A 25,349-nucleotide genomic window follows, 5' to 3' on the forward strand; every position below is an offset into this window, starting at 1 on the left:
ATCTCCCAAATTCTATCAAGGTTGCAGCCTGCAGTGAACCTGGAAAGACAGTGCTCTGACAAGAACTGACTATGCAATGGAAGGTGTTGTCTGTGATTGACACGGGCCATCTGCTGAGCGCCCCAACACATTGCATCGTGGGATGCCTTACTGGGAAGGTGGCAGAGGTGTGTTTACTGTTTAATGAGGGGATGCCAGGTTTGCAGTGACTCCCCTGTGGACAAATGAATGGGGGCCATTAGACTCCTGCATCTGTGGCTTCTTATGCTGTCAGCTTGACATAATGTTGAGAAGGCCACCAACCTAGACCTCAACAACAAGACTGTTTAATGTGTCTGATCTGTATTTTAATGTGTCTGATCTGTCTTTTAAAGTGCCCAGACGAGCAGGCACATAGGGGTAGGGAGCAGTGGGCGAGATGACAGCGGAAGTGCTAAGAGCAGTGGAGGAATCAGATTTTAGAATTCCTTCAAGTGGGATCAGTGGCTCACCCCTCCTGTAGCGCACACCCACCCAGTGCGAGATTTCCAATGTCTGGGAGCTCTGAACTTCCACACTACAGCAGCCTTGTTAATGCCCACGTGTCCATCTTCACTCAAATGACTCACGGGAATGGGAGGACAACCACAACACGATTTCCTTGGTTTAGAATGAACAAGACATTTCCACACCGGCAAGGAAGCCTGGAAGCTACAACTGCATTCTGAACAGGAGGCAACCAACTACCCTTCCAATGTAAACGGTCAGTATGATGGGTCCTGGGGGGGTCAGAAAAAAGGCCCCCTACTACTCTTGCTAATTCATACTAAAAGGGATACCCGTCTTCCACCCTGTGATGACAAAAAATGGCTGGAAGAGGATTATGCGCATAGCTTAGATGGACAACACAAAGCTGTCAGACCCGTAAGGAGTCACTGCTCAGGTGTATCTAGAATTCGGCCTTCCTGTACTGCCTCCACCCCATGTGAAAGAGGAAATGAACCTGCTCCCTCACAATTCCCCGAGACTGTGGGGTGAAAGCGAGGCTCCTGCCGGGACCAAACTCTAGCCCTAGTGCTTGTATGGCAAACACTTCACCACAGAGCCCTTTCCCCAGCATTTTGCTTGGCCAGTGTTGAATTCCTCTAAGCAGCTCTGCTACTGTTACAACTGAGCTCAGGATGAGCATGGTCAAGAGGAATCCAGACTACAGTTCTTGACTTCTAAGTATGCAGCCAACTCAGCAGGCCAGTGGACATCCTTTGGGCAACAGACAAAGGCAGCTTTCTGTCACTGTGATAAACACCAGGACCCCAAACAACCTGGGTAGGGAATGGTTTACTCCCTCTTGCAGGTTCCAATCCATAACTGAGGGAAGCTAAGGTAGGAATCTAGAGGCAGGAACTGGGACAGAGGCCACGGAAAGGCTGTTTACTAGCTCACTCTGATTCACCCTTAGCCTGCTAAGATGTTCCACTGGGGCTGAATATGGGATCAGCTTCCAGCACTGAGATGACCCAGTGTGCTCTCCTGGCCTCCACAGGCACCAGGCACACATGTGGTGCACTGATATACACGTATGCAGAACATCTATACACATAAAATAATGTTTTAAATGTAAAATGGAGTTGGGGTTAGCCTCACACAGTAGCAGAAGTCCTTTTTCTTCCTACAGGACTGTCAAGCGCACTAGGACACACACGGAGTATATAACAATCCCTTGTTGTACAAGGCTGTCACATGAACTTCAGGACATAGTACATCTATGACCCTTCCCACTAAAAGCCAACAGTGGCCCCTCCACGTCTATGGTCCAGATCACGTGGGTTCTAAACCTCCCACAGCATCAATGCTGAATTCATGCAGACACAGGCTGCTGGTAAGAACCCGGAGCTCTGTGTAATGACTGCTCATTTGACAGAGGAGGCTCCACTAGGGGCATCACACAGAAAGAAGTCACAGGAAAGACAGCTTCTTCTGCACGTTATACAGGGATGAAACATGAAAATTCCACCCATACCTCAGAACCAGCCTCCCCAGGGATTCAGCAACCAGAGGGCAGAGCCCAAAGCCCAGAAGGCCTATAGACCTCGGATTACATCGTCCGTGTGTGTGTGTGTGTGTGTGTGCGAGTGCGCGCATGTGTAAGCCTGCAGCAGGCAGTCCTGGTGAATGTCCGCCTTTCTGTGGGTAGGGGACCACACAGCATCAGTCTGCACAGTACCCTGGCCTAGTCACTGGCACCTGTACACAAAGGCAGGTGTGGTTCCCACACAGTTCACACATGCTGCTTGTTGGGGCAACGTGTGACTTTAAAAGATACTTAACCTGGAAATCTATGAGAGGCAGGGATGAGGCTCAGTGGGTACAGTGCTTGCCTAGGATGCAGGAAGCTCTGGGTTCAATCCTCAGCACCACATAAAACCAGACACGGTGGCACACACCTACACTCTCAGCACTTGGGAAGGGGAGGCAGGAGGGTCAGAAGTTCAAGGTCGTCCTCAGCTACATAGGGAGTCTGAGGCTAGCCTGGGCTAGCCTGGGCTCTACGACACCTTGTGTCAAAACATACAAAGTGATACGTGAATAAGCAATGCTTCCCGTATTTTTGCACAAATGCTCTCTAAGACGTAGCATGGGCAGAGGGTTATAAACCAGCCCAAGGCCCTGCTCTCCTGAAGTTTATGACTCTAGGAACAAAAAGCACATAGCAGCAGGCCAGGAAATGCAGCATGAATGTTGTACAGTGAGCGTGGCGCGTCTGAGAATCGGAAGGAGGCGTGGGGCACCTGTGGACAGTTTGCTCCCATGCCCTGAGCTAAGCACAAACATCAACATTACAGCAGCAGGAGGTGTGCAAAGAGCTGTACGCTATAGGAGAGAGAACACAAGAGCAGGAGAGGGATGCCGAGTATCCCGCTGAGAAGGCAGCACTCCAGGCTCTCAATAAACAGGGTACTGTGGCCAGATGCATCCCAGAGGCAGGGAGAGAGGAGAACAGACAACCTGAGGACTGCCTTGTCCCAGCCCAGCAGTGTGAGCTTGTGTCTCTGTCCCAGCCCAGCAGTGTGAGCTTGTGTCTCTGTCCCAGCCCAGCAGTGTGACCTTGTGTCTCTGTCCCAGCCCAGCAGTGTGACCTTGTGTCTCTGTCCCAGCCTAGCAGTGTGACCTTGTGTCTCTGTCACAGCCCAGCAGTGGGACCTTGTGTTCTCACAGCCCGGCAGTGGACCTTGGCCTAGACGGCCTATGGACCTCTGCAGCAGGCTTCTCATCTTCTGGGAAGGAAACAGGTGGCACTCAAAGTGACAAGCAGAATGAGATGAGGCGTGATAAGTGACCTCTCTGGGAGGTGCTGAATCATGACAGTCACCACACTTCAGTCCATATGCAATGTACACTGATTAGTTCTGTAGCTTTTGTAAGCCAAACAAAGATGAGAGCCTCTATCTGCATCAGCTAAAACGCTTGGCTTTTAAAATAGCTAACTGCAGTCCATTACACACTCCTGAAATCCGACACCAAGGAAAGGGCCAATGATGAAAGATTTATAAATGCATTTATTGGAAGCAGTTAAATGAACAATGTTGAGCACATGATGCACAGAAACCAGGGCTGGGCAGGAAGCAAGGATCTTAGAGGCAGAGTATTACATCACACAGTCTGATTTACAGAGGGGAAGCGAATTCCACAGCACTCATTCTGAACACACTTTGAACTTGAATTCTAGTGTTCTCCGTGCAAAAGCAAAAGACTGTTTCCCCCTTGCATTCACCAAACATGATTAGTTAAAAGCAAGACACTGCAGGCGGATTCTGAAGCAGCCAGTAAGGAGCTGTAAACAGTTCCTTCAGACAGGGTAAAGCCGCATGAAAGAAAAGAGTGTCAGTACTGGGTATCTGGAAGCAGAGGAGAAAATGTCAGTGAGCGAGAGGCTTGTAGAAGGACAGTCAGCTAGGGGTACCTTTGCTATAGAAAAGAGAACTGTTAGCTCTTCACTGCAAGTTTCAGATTTTACTCAATTATTAAGCCTCCATGCTCTGTAATATAAAAACAAACACAAACAAAAATTACGTGATTTCTATACCACAGGACCAAAGAGGGCTTTCAGACACTGCAGGGAAGCTGCGTTCTATTCATATAATGCACCTGGACACGGGAAGACACCGTAGCAGCAGCACGGTACTGTTCAGGGCTCTTTACTCAGAAATACACCCCCTACCCCAACGGCTGGGCTCCTGCTGACTTAGACGGGTTCAGACCCAGGGTTAACTGTGGTGTGCCCATGACACAGCTGGCTTGTCGGCACTCCCGAGTTTGGTGATAATGAAGGAGAGCACTCTTTCTCTAACAACTATTCACTACAAAGGGTTTCCTGGTGTTTTTCTGAATGGGACATCTCAAAAGTAACAATGGGAGGGACTGAAGAGTGAGCTGAACTCCTCAAAGAGTTGATTCTCAGACACTGCAATCAGTTTAGAATGAATCAAAATCGCTCCATGGCGCTAAACATTGATCAAGTCAATCCATGCTAACGAAAAAACTTCCTAAACCTGTCTACTGTCTGAGTAACCTGAACTTTTAAAGTCAAAGTTTCTAACAGTTCTAATTTGTCATACAGATTGTAAAAGAAATTAAAATTTAAGTTGAAAGTTTTCTCTCCCTCCTCTTGCCAGGAAAGTAAATTAAAAAAAAAAAAAACAACAAAAAAACAAAGCCACTAGCGAATGGAATCCTAGATGGCCACTGCTCCTCCATCAAGGTCAGGCCCCGCTCTGAGGCCTCCCAAGCCTCTACCTTCAGTGTCCACCACACTTGGGTCACACAAGCCTGGAGAATTCTTCCTTGGACCCGGCTGCGTCAGAGGGTGGCATCAGGACGCAGTATAGCCAACTACAGGGTGAAGTTCAGAGGGGACATCATTCTTCTGTAAGCGTCACAGTAAATAAAAGTCCTAAACACGGACAGGCCTCACTGCCTTGTGCTAACAAATGGTCTAAGAACTGAAAAGCCACACCAGCTGCCCCTTGCCTTACGTCCGAGAGCCCTCAGTGCACCAGCCCAGGCTGGTTATCCACAAAGGGCAGCACCCCACTCACGTAGTAGGCAATGCCCAGAGAAAGCAAAGCAATGACCAAGATCAAGAGCAAGACCCTCCAGAAACCCAGGTCCTCCACAAATTCCTGCCACGTAGTCCGGAAGCTGGACAGGACTCCTTCGCCTTGCTGGAGATTGGGGTTGAGCAGTGAATGGCTTTCCATGGCACTGTGGAAAGAGCAAAGAGAAGAAAGGAGCATGAAAACACACTCCATCCTAAGGCAAAGACAGGCGACTGCCGAGGGAAGGCCAGCCTCCACAGGAGAACTTGCTACAGAGACCGCTCAGACATGTGCTGGTTACTCACTCCTGGGAATCCACACATTGGTGGCCTTAAACCGTAAACTGGTGAGCTATACCAATTAGGTCCCTGGCTTACTATGCAGCAGGCAAATTAAATTAAAATCCTATCAGGAAGTCTCAGTATGTGTCTGGGGGAAGTGGGAGGGTTGAGCTGGGTGGACACCATCAGAATACGCTGCACACAAATACTTGTCAAAATGCGTTAAAAACATTGTTAAAAAGGTGCCCCAAGTGGAGATCTTAAAATAGGTCAAATACCTTGTCTCCATCAACACACTGACCAAAATGTTGTTTTTGTTTTATATTTACAAGATTCAAACAGAGGGGCTGGCGATGGCTTGGCAGATGAGGGTGCTGGCTGCTCCTGCAGAGGACCTGGCTAACCTCTCATCACCCACAGGACACAATCATCAGAACTCCAGTTCCAGGGGATCTGACACGCTCAACACACGGCATACATGTAGGGGAAACTGCTCAAACACATGAAATGAAATGTAAACATTTGGAAGAGGGAACTTCTCTCTTAATGTAGTTCAGTCATGTGCCCAGTTAAAATTTCTCTAAATAAAATCTAGTAATGGAAGCTTACTACTCAGCCCACAGTACATGTAGACTGGGGTTAAAAATCCTTTAATTATCTCCCGTGCATTTGCACGTGTGCACACAGATCACATGATGCCATGTGAAGGTCAGAGGGCGCCTTTTGACCTTCATTTCTCTCCTTCCCATTCAGGCTTTCATGGCAAGTGCTTTTCCCACTGAGTCATCCTGCTGACCAGGAACTGGTCTCACATTCCCTACTGCTTGTTCATTCATTCGTTCATTCATTCGTTCGTTCATTCATTCATTCATTCATTCACTCATTCACAGGGTCTTGCTATGTAGTTCAGTCTGGCCTAGGACTCATTTTGTAGCTGAAGCTGGCCTCAAATTCTCAATCTTGCGTCAGTCTCCTGAGCATTGGGAACACAGGTGTGTGTGTGTGTGTGTGTGTGTGTGTGTGTGTGTGTGTGTGTGTGTGTGTGTATGACCATGTCCAGATTTCTTCTGCTCATTTTACCTCTCTTATACCTCAACAGGAAATGAGTTCATTTTTCTTCTGCAAGAAGAGTGATCCTAGCTAAAAATAATAAATTAAGAAATTCCCTTTCAACCTTCACATCCACACACTACACTCAAGTGAATTTTTTAATTTACCTTTTTGGTTATGTTTATGAACACGAAGTCTCAAATTATGAATTTTCATTTTGAACATTTTAAAATGTTAAATGTTAAAATTTACAATGTTTAAAATGGTAGTATAAATAGTCTATAAACAGACTCAAGTGTTCATGGCCCTATCATGAGCAGTGTAAACACCACAGGGAAAACAGGAGCTCTGCCTGGGGGTGTGAAGGCCGCCCTGTGGTAGACTGAAAGTCTACAGTGTACTACATATGAGCTGTCCACTGCTCACGAAAGCTCACCACCGTCACAATCCCTTCCTTCCTGCTCTCCCAACCAGCGGCACAGAACAAAACCAGCACACAGCAACGCCTCAGAGCCCGGACTCCCAGAGAGCATGGGCGCATTCATGCAGACTGGCAGTTTTTGATCCAATGATTTGATTTGACTCTTGACACTTAACCAATGCTCATACATTATTGGAGATGTGTTACTGGTCTCCAGATGCTGACTTCCTAATGGGCCCTTTGTGCTCAACACCCAGATTCCTTCTTTATGAAGAACTAATACAACAAGACACTTGCAGTAAGTCTACAACAGTATGGAAATTTAAGAAAATTCCAGCAAGGTCTATAAGATTAGAATGTTGAGAAGTCAAATTAAAACAAAGAGACTTTTGATATTTCATTTGCTTGAGCTGACACCTCTCACACTAAGAGATCCCTGTGTAGACTGAGAATTCTGTGAGCCTTCTCCAGGAGCCCACTGAGCTCTGCTGATAAACACAGACTAACAGAGGCTAGGGAATGCATCCATCCTACCATTCAGGGACTAGTCGACCCTAGTAGAGAGGAGGGTGTGAGGTATGGGTATGTAGGTGTGTGTGTGTGTGTGTGTGTGTGTGTGTGTGTGTGTGCGTGTGTGTGTGTATGTATATATATGTATGTATATATGTATATATGTGTGTGTGTGTGTGTGTGTGTGTGTATATATATATATATATATATATATATATATATATATATATATAGAGAGAGAGAGAGAGAGAGAGATAGATTCATTTTGAGATAGGGTCTTATTGGAACAGCCTCAAACTCACTATGTAGACCAGGCTGTCCTCAAACTTGAGGCGACCTCTTGCTTCTGTCTCCCAGTGCTAAATTTCAAGCATGTGCCACCCTACCTGGCTTAGTCTTTTCTTTAAACACATGTCAGCTTCACTGTTTCTGTCATCCAATTGTCATAACAATAATACAGTTAGGGTTGGAGAGATGGCTCACTGGCTAAGGGCACTGGCCACTGTTTCAAAGGACGCAGGCTTGATTCCTAGCACCAACTCAGAGGCTCACAAGTATCTGTAACTTCAGTTCAGGGGATCTGATGCCCTCTTCTGGCCTCTGTTGGAACTGCACACCTGTGATACACACACATACATGCAGACAAAAAACATCCATACACATAGAACAAATATTGTTAAGAGAATAAGACTGAACTTGGATGAATACGCAGATGGAGAAATACTGACTAAGTCATACACTAGCTAACCTGTCTCACAGAAAGAACCCTACGAAAATACATGGCAAACATACTGCTTGGAAGGTGGACAAGATCAAGCTGTAAGACCACCTCCTACTTAGTCCTCTACTTGTTTTTTGCTAATTTGTGCTAAAACGTTCATCTTTTTATGTCTCTATAGCCCTGGGTGGCCTGGAACTCACAGAGATCCTCCTGCCTCTGCCTTCCAGTGCTGGAATTAGAGCCATGTGCCCTGCTGGCTGGAACTTAGTGGTTCTGAGGACTTTCAAAGGTGTCAACTATGTCTACTATCTAATTCCCAGCCCGTCATCAGTGCTGCCTCAAACTCTGCACACATCGGTCACCCTCACTGTCCTCTCAGACCCTAGGGACCCGCAATCTCCTTTCTTCCCTGCTGGGCATTTCATACCAACAGAATAAATCGTGTGTGACCTTTTACGCCTGCTTTTCCATACAGCATTTTTTAGTATTTATTCTGGCTGAAGCATCTGCCAATACTTGATTAGTTTTTATAGCACTGTAACACTCCTTTGGATAAACAGGCAATGTTTCTTCTTTCCTCAGTGGATATATGTACCTAGGCGTGGAATTGTGGGGTCACATTCTAACTCTGTATTCCTTTTGATAAGCTGTCAGACTGTTTTCCAAAGTGGCTCTCCTGTTCCATGCTGTCCTCAAGAGTCTACTTTCCCCACAACCTCAATAACAGCAGTGACAGCCTACCTGTCTGGTACAGCTGTCCTCAGAGTTAAGGACTATTCCACTATTTGATCTGTATTTTCTTGTCTTTCTGTAAGGGATTTATTCACTTCCCTATTTGTATTTTTATAATGTTGTTTTTAAGTGGAATTTAATCTAGGCTACTATGGCACCGAGAGCAGGAGTAGGAAGGGGAACTGAGTGGCAGGGGTGTTAATCATTTACGTCAAGAAACTTCAGTGTCACAGAGCTGTAAGTAACACAAAGGCCAACGAGGGCAAAGGAAAGCAGTTCACATTGCTACCAAGCATGACTCAGTTAATTAGTAATTATGACAGGCAGAATAAAGTCCAAGTGTATTCCTGATAAAGAGACCTATGGCCAGGATCGAAGTGCAAGCAGGAAAACACAAATTCATGAGCACAAGGCTGCGGCTGGATAAACACAACAGTTAGGAGCACTTGTGTGCAGCCTTGAGAGCTAGAGCTTAAACCCCTGTACCCACATAGCAGGCCAGGCACCCCTCACGTCCGGTAACCCCACTTCTGAGGGAGGGGAAGAATGGAGAAAACACAGGCCTGGGTTCAGGAGAAACCCTGCCTCAAAAGAATGAGTGGAGAGTGGTTGACAGGCACCGGAAACCTCTTCTGGCCTCTCTAGTCGTGCACAGATGCAGACATCAGTGTACACAAATGCACACAGTCAGACAGACAGACAGTCAGACAGACAGACATCTTTCAGAAGAAGCTTACAGTAATCTGATATAGAAAGATGAAGACACATTTCCCATTACTCTGCAGAGACAGAGTTAAGCGCTGTTGCTTGCCCTGGGCACACGGATTCTGAACCCTGCAGAGGGGAAGGAGAGGGCCGCCTCTATGTCTGAGCCCCTGCTGCTTTGCCTACCTGTCAGTGTCTGGAAAACTCACGAGTGTCACCAGTTCACAGTGAAACCTTGAGCTCCCTTAGGACAACAGGAAGTGCTTGTGACAAAGCAGGACCAGGGAGGGTGTGGAGCCACAGCCATCAGAGGAAGGAAGCTGGCCCAGCCGAGAAGGCATCCCAAGCTGGGCTGTGAAGGGCTGACCTCGGTGATCCAGATGGTGTGTGGGACAGAGGCCCGGGCACTCTGCTACAGCTGGAAAGCTGGCAAGTGACGACTGAGCTCGCTGAGTATTTCAACGCTGAGACGCCAAGAGCCCTAGACTCTGTGCCACTTCAACCTAGGTCAGGCCTATCGGCTCTGCCTGTCAAACCATCCGGGCAGAGCAGACCACTCTACAGACCTTGACTGACCTCGCCTGTGCTGCCCACCCTGCGAGGTGATGGTAAGAAACAATCACACATGAAGACCTTGCCAGTCCCCACAACTGGGCTCCGAGTGTATAGATTATACTTCCTGCTCACATCAAAGTTCCTTTTTCGTTTGCTTGAGTTGTGAGCACTTGTGTATGATTGAGACCCACATAATCAGGGTCTTACTATGTGGCCCAGGCAGGCTTAGAATTTGTGGAAATTCTCCTGCTCACCTCTGAGGGTCAGTATTGCAGGTGTGAGACTGGAGAAAGACTTTCAGTGGCGGTGTCTGCTTATGATGAGTCTTCCTCCCTCTATGGATCCCCGCACTCCACCAACCGGCCCTTGCAGTTGCTGACTGACACAACCCACCTTCTGTCTTTAATACATCCCATTCATTCCTGTGATCTGCACTTAAAACTCTGAGTCTCTGGGTTGGGGATTTAGCTCAGTGGTAGAGCGCTTGCCTAGGAAGCGCAAGGCCCTGGGTTCGGTCCCCAGCTCCGAAAAAAAGAACCAAAAAAAAAAAAACCTCTGAGTCTCCTTTCCTCAGACCCTGCCTTTAGCTGTCTCCTGCCCAACTCATCCACTGTGGTGCACTCTTTGTGCTCTGTGAGCAAGTGTGCCATCACTGGGCACTTCTGTCAAGTTCTGCAACTGTAATCTGAAGCCACAGGTTCAAAGACAACGTCACTCAGCCCGTGCCTTAGATAGTGGAGTCCTCAGTACCTTTCGCTCTCCGCCGTCTGCATGGTCTCCAATTTCGAGTGTGTGCCTCTGTTAAATCCTTTTACTTCCTGTTCTTCCAAAGACTCCAGCAGTCGGATGACATCTTTATTCACACCCCGGCGCTTTGCCAGAACTAAAGGGGTAGCACCTTGATGATTGCTGAAAAGGGTCACAAAAAGAAAGGGTCACTGTCGTGGCAACACCACATGGCTAGCTCCTGTCAGTGAGGAAAGTGTACGCCAATGGTTCATAAGTCAAACACAGCAGAGCCAAGAAACCAGAAACTGACACTTGAATCAACATTTAGGGAAAACAAAGAACAGATGACAGTAAATAAAAGAGAAAAAGAGAACTTCTAGAGTAGAATCGGGAAGTCGAGTCCTAGAGTCCTAGACCCATTCTTTGTGTACACAGTGAGTATATTCATATATGTACATACACATGTCTCTAGACTCAGTCTTTATACACAGTGAGTATATTCATGCATGTCCATGTCCATGTATACTTATACATATGTATGTATACAGACATATATATTTATATATGTATATGAATGAAAGCTGTCTTAGCGCTGCACTATCTGACTCTAGCAAAGGAAGAGCAGACAGACTTACTCCACTCTGTCCTGCTGTCACAGACACATCTGCTGCCATGCTCTGCTCCGCTCGGCCATGGCTCTGGGATGCCAGGACAGCAGGAACCAGAAACTTCAAGTTCAAGCTCAGCTTTGAGGGGAGCTGGCCCTCCCACTCAGGAGACTGTATAGAACTGGTTCAAACAAAACCCCAGTGTCCTCCAGCTGTCTCTCCTTAGGACTCAGGCCTGGAGCTAGGATGGGGTAGCATGTTCTGACGGACACACATGAGCTGTGCAGAGGAACTAGTTCAAACTCCAGCCTTTATAAGCTGTGTGACTTCTTGACACGCCTGTCTCATGTGTAACATGAGAAAAGGGAGGGTTCAGGAATAATGTTCAACATACAGAAACCTGCATGGGAGAAATCTAAAAAATAATTAAAAGCTGCTAGAGAGAGAGCTTCTCACTGTGAGCTTAGAATAAGCTGATAGAACAGTTCCCTTCTGCTGCTCAACTGTACTTCATAATTAACAGAAGCCACATGTGCACACACAGCGCTCCAGGGCTCCCACACTGCCCCACTAAGTGCTTGGGCTTCCACACCTTTCTGAACTTGTCATGACAATGGGCCAGGTGGTGATCGGCCCACAGCCTGCATGTCTAATGGGAAGAAACGATGAGGCTTCAAATGAACAAAGAACTCACCAAATATCAATTTTGAGCCCGTTGGAAACTAAGAACTGGATGGTGTCCACATGGCCACACAGGTGGAGGGCTGTGTTCCCCTGATAATCCGTGGCCAGTGGATCAGCACCAAACTTATGTAGCAGCTGGCAGATGTCCACGTTCCCTCGGGCTGCGGCGAGGTGCAGGCCTGTTCTGCCTCTGCTGTCTCGGATATTTGGGTCAAAGCCACTTTCCAGAAGCCTCTTAGAATAGGTGAAGTCCCCATCGATGCAAGCTTGAAGCAAGGGCACATTAGTCTGTGAAGAGTCATTCACAAAAACGTAGGACATGGTCTGTGGTGGACGGACACCCCTGCAGTGAGAGATGAGGTGAGGGCAGCGGCAGCCGGTCAGAGGAACTCTATTACCGTTCTTGTCTTGTTCTCCGAATAAATTTTCTCACCAAACAATAATCATAAAAGTATCTACTGTGTTTCATATTCCCCTAAAAGATTTTATTTTCTTCCTATCAAAATGGCAATTAAATTACTGTAAAACTTTTAATTTTTATCACAATAAAGGGCTAAAACAATTATATTTGAGGTCATCCCCTTATAAGGAAACACATGTGAACTTTAAGCCATCTCCACATGCACACACTACAGCTGGTACTCTCATTTAGTGCGTGGTAGCTCTTCATACACTTCCTTCTTATATGAGATGCTCTACAGAGTTGACAGAAGTACCTGTGGGAAAAGCCCACCGACCCAACGTGATCTACCCCATCCAACACCGTATCTGAGGCACAGAACTTAAGACTTTATTCAAAATCTAAAGGAACCAACACGCTGATTTTTAAATGCCATTAAATCAACAGACTTACAGAATTAATCCTCTTCTGCTGTGTTTATAGTCACCTCAATACTCGGTTTTGTCAAACTCCCAGGGTCTAAGGACTGAGATATGAGGAAGACACACACGGGCCAAGACAGTAGCTGTGCCCACAGTACGGTCCACACACCAAAGCGCCACTGGGTTGTGCTCTCTGAATTCCCTGGAAGCTAGGCACACAGTAGGCATTGTGTAGCAGAGAGACACATCTGAAAACTATACACTGAGCGCAGCCCTGCGCAGCCGCAGCCAAGCACACTCTGTTTCACAGCTCTCTCCTTACCCGCTGCTTCAACTAAAAAGAAATAAAGTCTCTCAAAAGGAAGTCTGAAGAGAGAACAGAAAAACAGAGACCAGGCATTTACAGAGAAGGCTCTGTTTAAAAACAACAACAACAAAAAAAAAAAAACAAAAAAAACCCAGTTGCTTATTTTTCTATCATGTGTGCATGTCTGTACATATCACGTGTACGCACCATGGTGCATGTGAGAAGGCCAGAGAACAACTTGTCTGACTTGGTTCTCTCCTCCTATCATGTGGGGTCCCAGGCATCAAACTCAGGCCATCCAACTTGGCTGCAAGCAGCTATATCTTCTAAACCATCTTGCCAGCCCCTATGGAGAAGGCTCTAATTCACAGACTCAGCTTGCAGTTTCTCAGGGGAAATCTTTCTGAACACTAATGGAACTGGTTACTAGGCCACTCCACCCCACTCACCGAGGGAGGGTCTGGGAGTGCAGAGTCTGGCAGCTTCTCAGCCTCTCTATTCAGTTCTGCAGCCTGGGCAGCCTGGCTCCAGAGCACTTTTCCTGCTCTTGGCTCTGAGGCAGGTATCAGCCCATACACACTGAGGACCTATTGCTTCTGTTCCTTCACTCCTGGGTCCAAGTTGAGCAGGCATATACTTAGGGTTTTACTGAATGTTATGTAACTCTAACAACTTCAAGGTGAGTTTGTTATCCTTCGATTTCTGTAAGAGTCCTTTAGACTTCAGGCCCAGGAGACGGCTGGCCTTACTGGTGTTTCAGACAGAGACCTGGACAGACATGTGCAGAGCTATACAGAAAAGACTAGAGACAAGCAATCAATCAGTAGGTCAGTGGGCAGGAAATGATGGAATTGGGGATGGAGGAGAGGACCTTCTGGAGAGGGAAGAGAACATGACCACAGCTGAACAGCAGCTGGTAAGAACACTGTGGACAGAAGTCAAGATAAAGCACTTCTGATCCTAAGTCGCATGGTCAGGGGTCTGTGCGGGGCAGGGTTCATTAGGAACAGAGCTCAGCTGGCCTCTAACACCTGCTCTTCCTGCTTTAGCTACCAAAGCTGGCTTGAAATAATAACAACTCCTTAAAAAGTAATCCTCAGGGCTGGAGAGGTAGCTCAGTGTGTTAAGACCACTTGTTGCTGGGGGTTGGAGAGGTGGCTCAGCAGTTAAGAGCACTGGATAATCTTCCAGAGGACCTGGGTTCAATTCCCAAAGACTACCTGACACTCCAGTGCCAGGGATCCAAAACCATTACAAAGACACATATGCAGGCAAAACTCCAAAGCACATAAAATAAAGATAGATAAATCATTTTTTAAAAAAGCACATGTTGCTCCTGCAGAAGATCCACCCAGGTCCGGCTCCTGGCACACACACACGGTGGCCCACAGGCATCCATAACCCCAGGTGCAGGCAGACCAATGCCCTCTTCTGACCTTTGGGCCTCAGGCACAGACTTGGTGCACAGACAAAATGTAAGCAAAACAGTGACACTCATAAAATAAATCTAGAAAATATTTTTTAAAAATTAAAAAGGCAGGGCTGGAGAGATGGCTCAGCGGTTAAGAGCACCCAACTACTCTTCCAGAGGTCCTGAGTTCAATTCCCAGCAACCACATGGTGGCTCACAACCATCTGTAAAGAGATCCGATGCCCTCTTCTGGTGTGTCTGAAAACAGCTACAGTGTACTTATATATAATAAATGAATAAATCTTTTAAAAAAAAATTGAAAAGGCAGGGGCTGGGGATTTAGCTCAGTAGTAGAGCGCTTGCCTAGCAAGCGCAAGGCCCTGGGTTCAGTCCCCAGCTCCGAAAAAAAGAAAAGAAAAAAAAATTAAAAAGGCATAGTTTCCATGTAGTAGTTATCTACACGTATGCGCGCACACACACACACACACGCACACACACACATAATTCCACCTTAATATTTTATTTTATAAAGTAGTTAGCAGTTCTTCTGCGAGAGCCTTCTCTTAACCCCCCTCTCCCCCTACCCCTCACTGGACTGGAGCAGAAAATGAGACCAACAAAAACCCAACATAAAATATTTTGGAAATATAAGTGCATTTACCAAGTATTCTCAAGAGCAGAGATTCGTTGGCTACACTCTGTAAGAAATAACACTAGAAACCTACCTACTGGGTGTTTTGACTCAGCCCTTCTGGTTAGCAGGCTGGGATTCTTCTGGTGAGGCCCAGGCTGGGGAAGAGTCAGCCCTTCTAGTCTGCTCTAAGGTGAGAAGTTTCTCCATGCTGGAGGGACTGCTCACCTTAACCCCACAGTTAAGACTCCCTACAGACAGCCCTCTCCCCCTGGTCAGGGAGGTGCAGGCCACAGCTCCCTGAGTGTCTCAGGCCATGAAGAAGTTCACAGCAGAACACACGGGGAAGGTGCAAGGTGAAATGTTCCCCCACGACACCCAGAGCTGTGTCTGAATTCCTAACGAGGTTCAGCAAAGAAACGGTACGGAACCCAGAAGGGTCGAGAACAAGAAACCTGACCTACAGCAAGGTGCAGTGAGAAAGAGCATGCTGTTCTATGACACAGAGCAGGCCACAGGCCTGTGCACACTCCCCAGAACACCTGAGGTGAAGCAGCAACCGGCCAGGCCACCAAGTGACTAACTTGTGAGTGAGGAGAGCGGAGGGGCGTGGCGTGGAGTTGTGACAAAGCGCAGGCGAGAAAGAGACCTCCATGTGTCATCTACAGGGAGGAGCCAGGCTCTGGAAGTTACCCTCAGCCTCTGGAACTCTGAACACATATTCTCCACAAAGTAAATGGAAGCTAACCTCTAATTTTGGATAAGTAAGTTTTCCAGAGCCACAAAATTTGAACTTAGGGCCTTGCATAAGCAAGGATCAATCACTGAGCCACATCCCTAGCTCTATAAAGAACTCTTAGAAAGAAACGAAAGAGGCGGAAGGGTAAACAAAGAGCCCAAGCGTATAGCTCAGCCAGACAGATCGCCTGGCTCCCTGGCCTGTATCTCCTCTCTGCCCTTCCTCATCTCTGCAGCAGTTGGTCTTCCTGCACAGCCTTGCTCTTCCAGCACTGCCGCCCACCCTCCGATTTCCCTCAGCAGCAGGGTGCCCTGTCTGACCATGCCTATGAAGGACTGCTGAAGCAGGGTGCTGGGCAGCAGCCTGGATCACACAAGGGAAGTCTCAATCAGTAAACACTCACTGAGCCTGGAATATGTCACGTTAGCTGGTTGCACTATCCCAGAGAAAGCAGGAGGGAGAGACGTGAAGTCTGACCAGTGTGAGGAGCAGCTCTCAGGACTGTAGAGCCGTTTTCTTGTTGCTGGAAGCTGTCAGAGTTTGGCCACTCCATCCGGATGTGTGTGGTGCTGCACCGCCTGGGAGTAAAGCCAGCTTGGATCCTTCCCAGCTGTATGACCTAGTCCTCGGTCTGCGGTTAGTACTGTCCCAGGCCTGCTGTGCAGACATGAGCTTGCAAGGCATATCCATCCCTTGGTAACAGAGCAGCTTCTAGCAATGGGGTGACATCTAGTAGGGAGGAAAACCTCCAGAAAAAAGAGCTGGCATAGTAAAAGCACAATGCCTAGAGTAGCAGCCAAGCCCGGGAAAGCACACTGGCTGTTCACGAGGGCTCTGTTTGTAAAGGGCAGTGAGCACGAGGCCTGTCCACAGGCAGACTTGTGGGCATTGCCAAGACATGTGCTGTGAGGCGTGAGGGGTGGTGCAGCGTCAGTAAGAACTGTGTGCAGCACTGATGGTCGCTCCCCCTCAGGCCTCAGCTGTGACCTAAAGCCAAATAACAAGCAAGGAGGTTTGGGTGGAAGCCTGAGAGCCAGACTCGATGGAAAGGTCTATCCAACATGCTTCTCGTTTACATACCAAATTCTGAATTCACAGCCTTGGATCGAAGTATAGAAGTTCTAGGATCAAATGCTTCATGGCCAGAATCTAACGGAAAGGCCCTGTGTCTTAGTATGGGCTGTGCTGATAACCTTACATGTCTTTCTCTATCCAGTATTAATAATCAAGTACATACAGTATGGATTTGTCTTTCATTTTGAAAGTCACTGGGAAAGCATCAAAGTGCTACTCCCCTGGTTCAAATGCACTGGTGGCATCATGCCTACGGAGGAGCAATTAGAAGCAGGTATTAAAGCTAGGACGCTGGAGCAAACTATAAGCAAAACTGGCATGTTGGGAGTAGGCGGCATGGGGGAGCCATCAGACCTCACTGCATACCCTACCTAACATCACAGAGAGAGGGAAGCAGTGTGGGGGAGAGGGAGTCCGACCTGGAGTCTGTGGTGCTGGTTGTTCTTATCCCTATAAAGGAGTCCAGGGACTTCCACATAGAATACAACTGCAATGAGCAGAAGGCAAGCGCTTCAGGAAACCGAACCGTGCCAGTGTGCACTCAGAACCCTAACTTAGATCCAGAGACCGCCCAGTGAGCAGTGACTGGTCCTAACCCAAGGGTACGCGTGCGTACCGTACCGCAGGTCTCAGGAAGGGAGCAGGCACACGTACTCACATTCCAAATGGACTCCCCTCACCTCAACAACAATAAAGCTCAGCCGTGTGGCCTGCTCCACAGGAAGCAGCCCTGTCATCACTGAGTACAAGAAAGTTCTTGTGGAACAACAATAACAAAGTCTTTGACAGTGTCCTCCAGTGTACGGGAAGTGACTGGATTCCTGCACTTGACCTAAGCCTTTCTCACTGTCTGAGATAACAAACGAACCCTTACCCAATTTCCCCTCTGCCAACAAGAAACTAACAACACTAAAACAGGGATGTCTACTGTATTCTAGCAATATTTAGAATTTTTTTTATTGATTTACTGACTAGAGTTTAGTCACAACTCAACTTTTAGAAAAGACAATAGATTTAAATAAGTCTAAATAAAATGTCCAATTTCCACAAAAGTACTACTTGGTAGTTTGGGTAGGCTAATATTTTGTTTTCTAGAATCTTTACTATGTACTTATGCATTTAAGAGCTCTAACTGTGGGGCTGGGGATTTAGCTCAGTGGTAGAGCGCTTACCTAGGAAGCGCAAGGCCCTGGGTTCGGTCTCCAGCTCCGAAAAAAAGAACCAAAAAAAAAAAAAAAGAGCTCTAACTGCAAAGGGGTCCTTTCCAGTTTATGATCTATACTACACTGCATGAACACTAAGGGCCTGAGAGGTGGACCTCTGCGTCCTGTCCTGCCCCTGGGTTACTCATGGACAACGGCTGAGTTCACAGCGGTTCTCATAGCCAACAGCGCCACCTTGTGAGGTATCCGGGCTGCAGCGTGGCTTAGTTTTGGAGGCCGCCTTGCCTTGTGTGTGAAAACAGAATCATGCACAGGGGCTAGCAGGCACTTAGCAGGCATCCTTCAGGCAAAGCCTCCGTCTGAACAACACGGGAGCAACTTCTTCTGTCACACAACCTTGGAGAGTGTCTAGTGGACGTCACTGGGCCGTCTGACTACCGTGAGGCTACACACATCATAGTACTTTTCACTATACCAAATGGCCTTCATATACCTTAAAACCCAACTCTTACACTTTCTACTGAGCCAACAGGCCATGTGGTGGCCTTGGTCCGTTGGCTGCACACACTTACACATAACTGCAGAGGGATGAGCAGACAACTTCCCCAACAGATGCTAACAGCATTAGCTAAATGGCCCTGAACTGGGAGAAGGACCTACCTACAGGTGTTGGCTGTTTTAAAGCTGAAGCCTCTAGGATTGAAAGGAAGTGTCTGAGGCTTTACAGGGAGCTGGGCTCTCTTCTCTCTTGACAATAAGATGTAGGGGGTCATCTTTTGATGCCTAGTGAAGGGAGGATGAATTCGGGGATCTGGATGTAAGAAGAAAATGTGGGTTTTTCACCTCCCTACATTTCCAAGCCCACACAATGTAGTAAGACTAGTAAAGGAAGAAGTTAGGTTTTAGCTGAATCTTGTACATGCTGCTGTCGCTTAGGAAACCATGGTGGGGTGGGAAGTAGAGAATGCCTGTACCTGAGGCAAAGCAGACCCAGCAATTCCCAGAGTCTCCCCAGCAGAATACTTTCAAGTGGAAGAGGGACGAGTCAGAGTGAGTCTCTGTCTGACTCAGAGGCAGCCCATACACAGCCTCTCCTAGCAAGGGAGACGATGGGCGGGTTCAGTCTCCCAGAGTGCTCTGCAGGATCTTTCAGAGACGGGGACAAGTTCCGGATCAGCTCCCAGGAATTATGGATAGATGGTGGGGGTAGTTCTGTGCGTGTGTGAAGAGAGGTCGGAGGTGCAGGATCCCTTGGAGCTGGAGTTACGGAAGGCTTTGAGCCACCTCACATAAGTGGGTCCTGAAGAGCAGACTTCTCTCTTAGCCACAGAGCCGTCTCTGCAGCCTCCACTCAGGAACTATCTTTACGGACTGCTCAGAAAGCTCAAAGGTCAGGGTGACAACACAGGAAAAGAGCACATCGACTGCAGAGTGCACCCTGCAACAACTACACTCAGGCCCACTGTCTTCCAGGGCGTGTCCTCTGCTGAATAATACCGCCTCCTGGACGAACCATCCAGTGAAGACTCAGACCCCAGGAGCTAAAGCTCCTAGCTGCTTTACATACACACTTCCATACTTACTCACTATCTCCTAAAGCCACATCTTGTCATTTACCCTCTGACTGATACTAAGGAGACCGGCAAGAATGGTAAATGTTCTGTATGGCCTGTCATTAGAGACACGACAAACGGTAATACTGAACAATTCTTTATTTAAACTCTGAATAACTGCTACTTTGAGCTTTTGTTCTGGCACTCAAGAAAAGGTCATTATGACACGAGAATTGTTCTTTAAGATGCTTTCAAAAGACGATGATCTCATGGACTCCAAATACTATAACAAGTTTCTTATTTTTGAGTTCATGGGACAAATTATATCCCAGAATGCACAAGTTTTGGATTCTGGAAAATGAATGAATCATAAATGTTTTGTATCTTAAGCCACAGAGGCATAAGAAGAGACCGAGACAATTTAAAGCTTGCTTCAGGTTCAAGACAGCTTGTAAACGTGTCCTTGGCCTTTGCCTGTCTGTCCAGCAACACTCACTCATCCAAACAAGCCCTCCTACACGGCTTCTCTTCTATCTGTACTGAGCTGAGCTGAGCTTTTAGTTACAGGTTATCAGGTGATGTAGGTGTGGACCACCACTTCAGAAACAGATACATCTGGGAGGCCCTCAGGCTGCACCACCATCTTAGCTGCCCTTCCTGGACTTCAAGTCCCACCCCCTGATCCTAATGCACCTCTGACCGTCCAGAGTCCCCATTCCCTCACCGTGTGGATATTTCTTTTATATCCTTCAGTCTCTGCTGTGGCCTTTAGGGGCCACACAGGGAGAAATCTTTGGGCACAACTGTTGCTAAGGCTCTTCAGCCAGCTTCAAGGCCAGCGTCTGACACGGTCCTCCCCACTGCTCTTACTCAGAACACACTCCGATCCCTGGTTACTCATTTCCTATTCCATTACCACAGGCTTCTGCTCCAATTCACTCCTTCTCCTTACTTCCCATATCACTCTTCTTGTAGCTCACTAAAGTGCTAATTTAGATGAGAGACTTTAAACAATTATCTATGAATCCCAGAAGAATGCTGAGAGCTGCAGAGTGCAGTTACTGCAGCCAGGTATATCACTTTACAATGTAAACAAACATGGTTTCAACTACGGCAGGCGAAGCAGCTCTTGCATGTAACACGTTGCTGTTTGTGTCTGTTTGCACTCCACTCCATTCAAGCAGGGCTGTGACGCCTCAAAGCCTTACCTGCCTCTGTTCTATGGCAAGCACCCGACCTTGTTCTTACGACCATCTTGTCACCTGCCACTCTCACGTCCATCGTGGGGCTCATCCAGTGAGCGGGTAACACAGCCAGTCCCTTTCTCCCTGCACTCCACTCTTACCCCTTTCCCTCAACTATTCCAGTTTCTCCTTATGTCCTTTAATGTTCTCTCTCAGTCACATCAACGTTCAGTTCCTTAGTCACGCAGTCTCAATGCCTTTAGCCATACCTACTATGGTCTGGATAGGAAGTGTCCCCCAAAGGCTCAGGTAATGGAGGCCTGGTTCCCCGTGCTGGGGCTAAATTTCAGTGTCCCCTGTTAAGTAATTTTATCATGTACAAGCATATAAGGGGAAATAGCACCTCATATAAAGGACCTGGTACTATCCAAGGTTCCAGACATTCTTGGAGGTCTTGGATTATATCCTCGGGAACAGTGAAGGGCTATGGTACTTCCTTCTCTCTGACCCATCTTTGGAATTACAGTCAGCCTGAACACGTTAAGTCAGGTCCTGCTGCTCTTCTGATCAAATCACTCTGTCCACCTCCTCCTTCCTATGTAGACCCTTACTAGCATCCACTAGGCTTCTGGCTTCATTCCTCCCTTCTGCCCTCTGCTCAAGCCTGTGGCTCCTTGTTAGTCTCCAACAGGCTGGTGTTCTCTAGGTTTCTGTGATTGCTGTATACTTTTCCCCTGACAGCTGGAGGGCGGCCCTGCATGGCCACACTGTCACTTCAGCACATTCTCTCGGACACGATTTCTTACTGCAAAACTGTAAGTCCCTTTCCCAGTATGTCCTACCACAGCCTCGCTTTAGATTTTTTCTTAGTAATCATTACCATTAACTGGATTTATTTCCACTTTTAAGCAAATAATTTTATTGTCGCCATCTTCCTGCAAGGGAAAGTTAGCTCCATTAGATCAGGACTTGGGTCACCCCTGGTTCTTAGAATTGCCCCACCATGAAAAACAGGATGTGGGGCTGCTGCATGAACCCTGACCATGCAATTCTTTTTTTTTTTTTTCTGGGGGGGTGGGGGTGGTTAGTACAAGACGGGATTTCTCTGTGTAACAGCCCTGGCTGTCCTGGAACTCTCTATGTAGACCAGGCTAGCCTCTAAGTCACAGAGATCTCTCTGCCCCTACCTCCTGAGTACTGGTGTTAAAGGCTTGTGCCCCCATGTCACAGGCAGCTCTTGACAACGCAACTCTTAAATTCTATGCTAAATCCTAATGTAGCTAAGCAAATTGGGACTCAGTGGTGGCTGGCTTGACACAAGGAAGCACCTGAGAAGGGAGTCTCGGCGAGGAAGTGCTCCTCCACTGGGTCAGCTGGAGTGGAAAGGCCCACAGTGGGCAGCACTGTTTCAGGAGCAAGGGCAAAATGGAGAAGATGGAGCGGAGCACAGGGCTGAGTCTCTGCCCTCTGCTCGGGTAAAGTGGCTTGCACGGCTACAGTGCGACTAGCTGCTTCATGTCCCTGCCGCCGTCCCTTCTCCACCATGCTAGACTGGAGTCCCCGCAATAGTAAAGGAACTTAGACTCTATAAGCCCCAGTCTCTGGGATTGGGGAACAACCATCCCCAGTCTCACAGTGAAACTCCTTCATCATGCAGTCAGCAACTCCATTTGCTGTACAGAATGTGCCCTGAGTCCTTCATAACCCACCATGTGGCAGTTCTATCCATGCTGCGTGTGCAACGCACACTCGATAGAGCTGCTGTGAAAATACAATTAACGAACACACAGCTAAGATGTGCGAACAAACACAGACACACTTCTACATCAAATCAACCTATTCTGAAACAGTGAGAACCCAGGACATTTAACCTTACTACCACCACAAAGCTTAATGAACAAACATACTTCTCTTTAAAGTAAACCGACAGTGGCACAGGCATAATGTCATAGCATAAGTCTAAGAGAAACCAGTTCAGGCTACAAATTTTATCAATAAGCAGAAATCTTTTTTTTTTTTCCACCATTATAAGAAACTTTGTATGGAAGAGAAACTTCCACACTATCTAACTTTATTTCTGTATATTTTCTTCAAGAGGTACAATTTATGAGTCCTATATATTTTGCACAATAATTGCCTAGGTATTTACTACTATGAATTTTTTTTTATTAACTTGAGTATTTCTTATATACATTTCGAGTGTTATTCCCTTTCCCGGTTTCCGGGCAAACATCCCCCTCCCCCCTCCCCTTCCTTATGGGTGTTCCCCTCCCAACCCTCCCCCCATTGCCGCCCTCCCCCCATAGACTAGTTCACTGGGGGTTCAGTCTTAGCAGGACCCAGGGCTTCCCCTTCCACTGGTGCTCTTACTAGGATATTCATTGCTACCTATGGGGTCAGAGTCCAGGGTCAGTCCATGTATAGTCTTTAGGTAGTGGCTTAGTCCCTGAAAGCTCTGATTGAATAAGCAGAAATCTTAAGAAACACTACCTTTGGGGTTGGGGATTTAGCTCAGCGGTAGAGCGCTTGCCTAACGAGCGCAAGGCTCTGGGTTTGGTCCCCAGCTCCAAAAAAAAAAAAAAAAAAAAAAAAAAGAAAAGAAAAAAAAATAAAGAAAGAAAAAAGAAACACTACCTTTGGAAGGTAAAGGGTGCTGGCGTGAAGTCTTGTGTGTCTCTGATTCCACTTACTCTGCCAACTGTCTGGCCTTGGACAGGTTAATTTAGACTCTGTGCCTCAGTTTATCTGCAAATCAGAGATGGTACTTGTGAGGGCTGTTGCAAAGACTTTAAAAGGGCACATTAGTGGGCACAATATCCGACATGAAGACAGCCAGTTGCTACTGCAACATAAAAACCACCATACCACTGAGAGCGCCCTTGGGAAGCGCCTAAGTACCATGCCACATTCTGAAGAGTGAGCAGTGTCCCTTACTCTTCAATAGTACACACTTACTACATTCCTCAGCCAATTCGAGATTCTGTGGAATGCTGTTAAGAATAAATGTTTTCTTCTCCGGAGAGAAACCAACTGCTTTTTAATGACGCGTGTCAAAGTATGAAAGTTGATGATCGCCTGAGGCCTAAGCACAAAATGTGCAAACCTTGTCTCACCGAGAATGCCCTGGGCAGTGTGACAGTCTGGGCAGATCACACGGACCTCCACAGTGCCCACGCTCGCCAGGGCTGCGGACTCCTCGTGACCAGCTAAGGACATGACAATTCCTAACTATGCTCTGCATCCCGGCCTGGGAAGGACGTCGCCATAGGGCTGGGGCGTGGGCTGCCAGGAGACTCCGAAATATCCGTGGGCATCCTCCGTGCAATCTCCCAGGCCTGACCTAGGCCCTCCCGCCATCATCGCCCGCGGCTAAGCCGCTCGGACCCGCACCGGGCTCCACGGCCCTTAGGGCAGGTGTCACTCGCTCCAGTCCAGCTGCTGCCCACAGCCCCGGCCCAGGTACCTGATCCTGAAGGAGCAATGAAGGCAGCAGCTCCTCCTCTCCAGTGACTGAGGGCGGGGCGCTGGCGGCCACAGAGGTGGAGCTCACGCGGGGCAGAGCGGCCTTGCACCTCGTGACGGCGCGCCCCCTGCAGGCGGGAGGCTCACATGGCGGCGGCTCGCCCTCTTACCAGCATCGTGCACTTTCACCTCTTTTTCTAAATACATGTCCCATTGACTCCACTAAGTAGAAATTTAAAAGGCAGAAACAAATATGTTAAGTGCCACGCGCATTAATTTGTTTCCGGCTACAGGGAAGATCTGAATCCACTTGTTAGCAAATCATGGCTTACAAGTCTACTTTAATATTCGATCCTACCGAGTTATTATTCAGATTGAATGCTTACGCCTTATTTATAAGTCCTTGACTTATCGTGACTTGTGTACAATCAAACCTGAAAATGATGATACACCCATGTACTGGAACATTCTTTCACATAGCTTCTCTCTCTCTCTCTCTCTCTCTCTCTCTCTCTCTCTCTCAACTCCAGTCATACAACCAAGGTGACTTCTTTTAAACACTGTTCTCTGAGTTCTAGTACCATCTACCCCACCAGATGACCCTGTAGAAGGTCATCTGTTCAAGAATTAAGTCTAAATCCGTCGTGCACCCCCCCTGCCCCCGCAATGTCAAATCGGTGTTTAGGATTATTGCCTGACTTGAAGAAATCTCACATTTCCTTCACTTAAGAATTATAAAAAGGCTGGAGAGATAGCTCAGTTGGTAAAGGACTTGCATTGCAAGCTTAAAGACCTGAGGTCAATCCCCAGAATCCGAATAAAAAGCCAAGCATGCTGGCTATGTGCGGTTCTGGCCCGTGGGAGATATCTGATTTCAGGGGGTCTCCCTGGCCAGCCAGCACAGCCTGTGCTACTCATGGAGTTCTGGGCCT

The 25,349-nt window shown here is 47.5% G+C and overlaps 1 protein-coding gene across 5 annotated transcripts; it reads right to left on the reverse strand.

The window, feature by feature from the left end:
• Positions 1-3,516: 3,516 nt before the first annotated feature.
• Ankrd46 (ankyrin repeat domain 46) lies at positions 3,517-24,491 on the reverse strand. Of its 5 annotated transcripts, none has more exons than XM_087556501.1 (5): positions 24,069-24,467; positions 23,590-23,700; positions 12,082-12,414; positions 10,801-10,959; positions 3,517-5,241 (listed from the first exon to the last, which is right to left on the reverse strand). In XM_087556501.1, the coding sequence occupies exons 3-5, from the start codon at positions 12,390-12,392 to the stop codon at positions 5,025-5,027; spliced, it is 687 nt and encodes a 228-aa protein (XP_087412627.1). In that variant the 5' UTR covers positions 12,393-12,414; positions 23,590-23,700; positions 24,069-24,467; the 3' UTR covers positions 3,517-5,024. The 5 variants fall into 5 exon arrangements, with proteins under 5 accessions (XP_087412627.1, XP_087412628.1, XP_087412630.1 ...); NM_001013948.2 differs by having other exon boundaries at positions 3,522-5,241; positions 24,419-24,491; XM_087556502.1 differs by lacking the exon at positions 23,590-23,700 and having other exon boundaries at positions 24,419-24,467.
• Positions 24,492-25,349: the final 858 nt, after the last annotated feature.

The sequence above is a fragment of the Rattus norvegicus genome, chromosome 7 (assembly GCF_021556685.1).
Source record: "Rattus norvegicus strain SHRSP/BbbUtx chromosome 7, alternate assembly SHRSP_T2T, whole genome shotgun sequence".
NCBI lineage: Eukaryota > Metazoa > Chordata > Mammalia > Rodentia > Muridae > Rattus > Rattus norvegicus.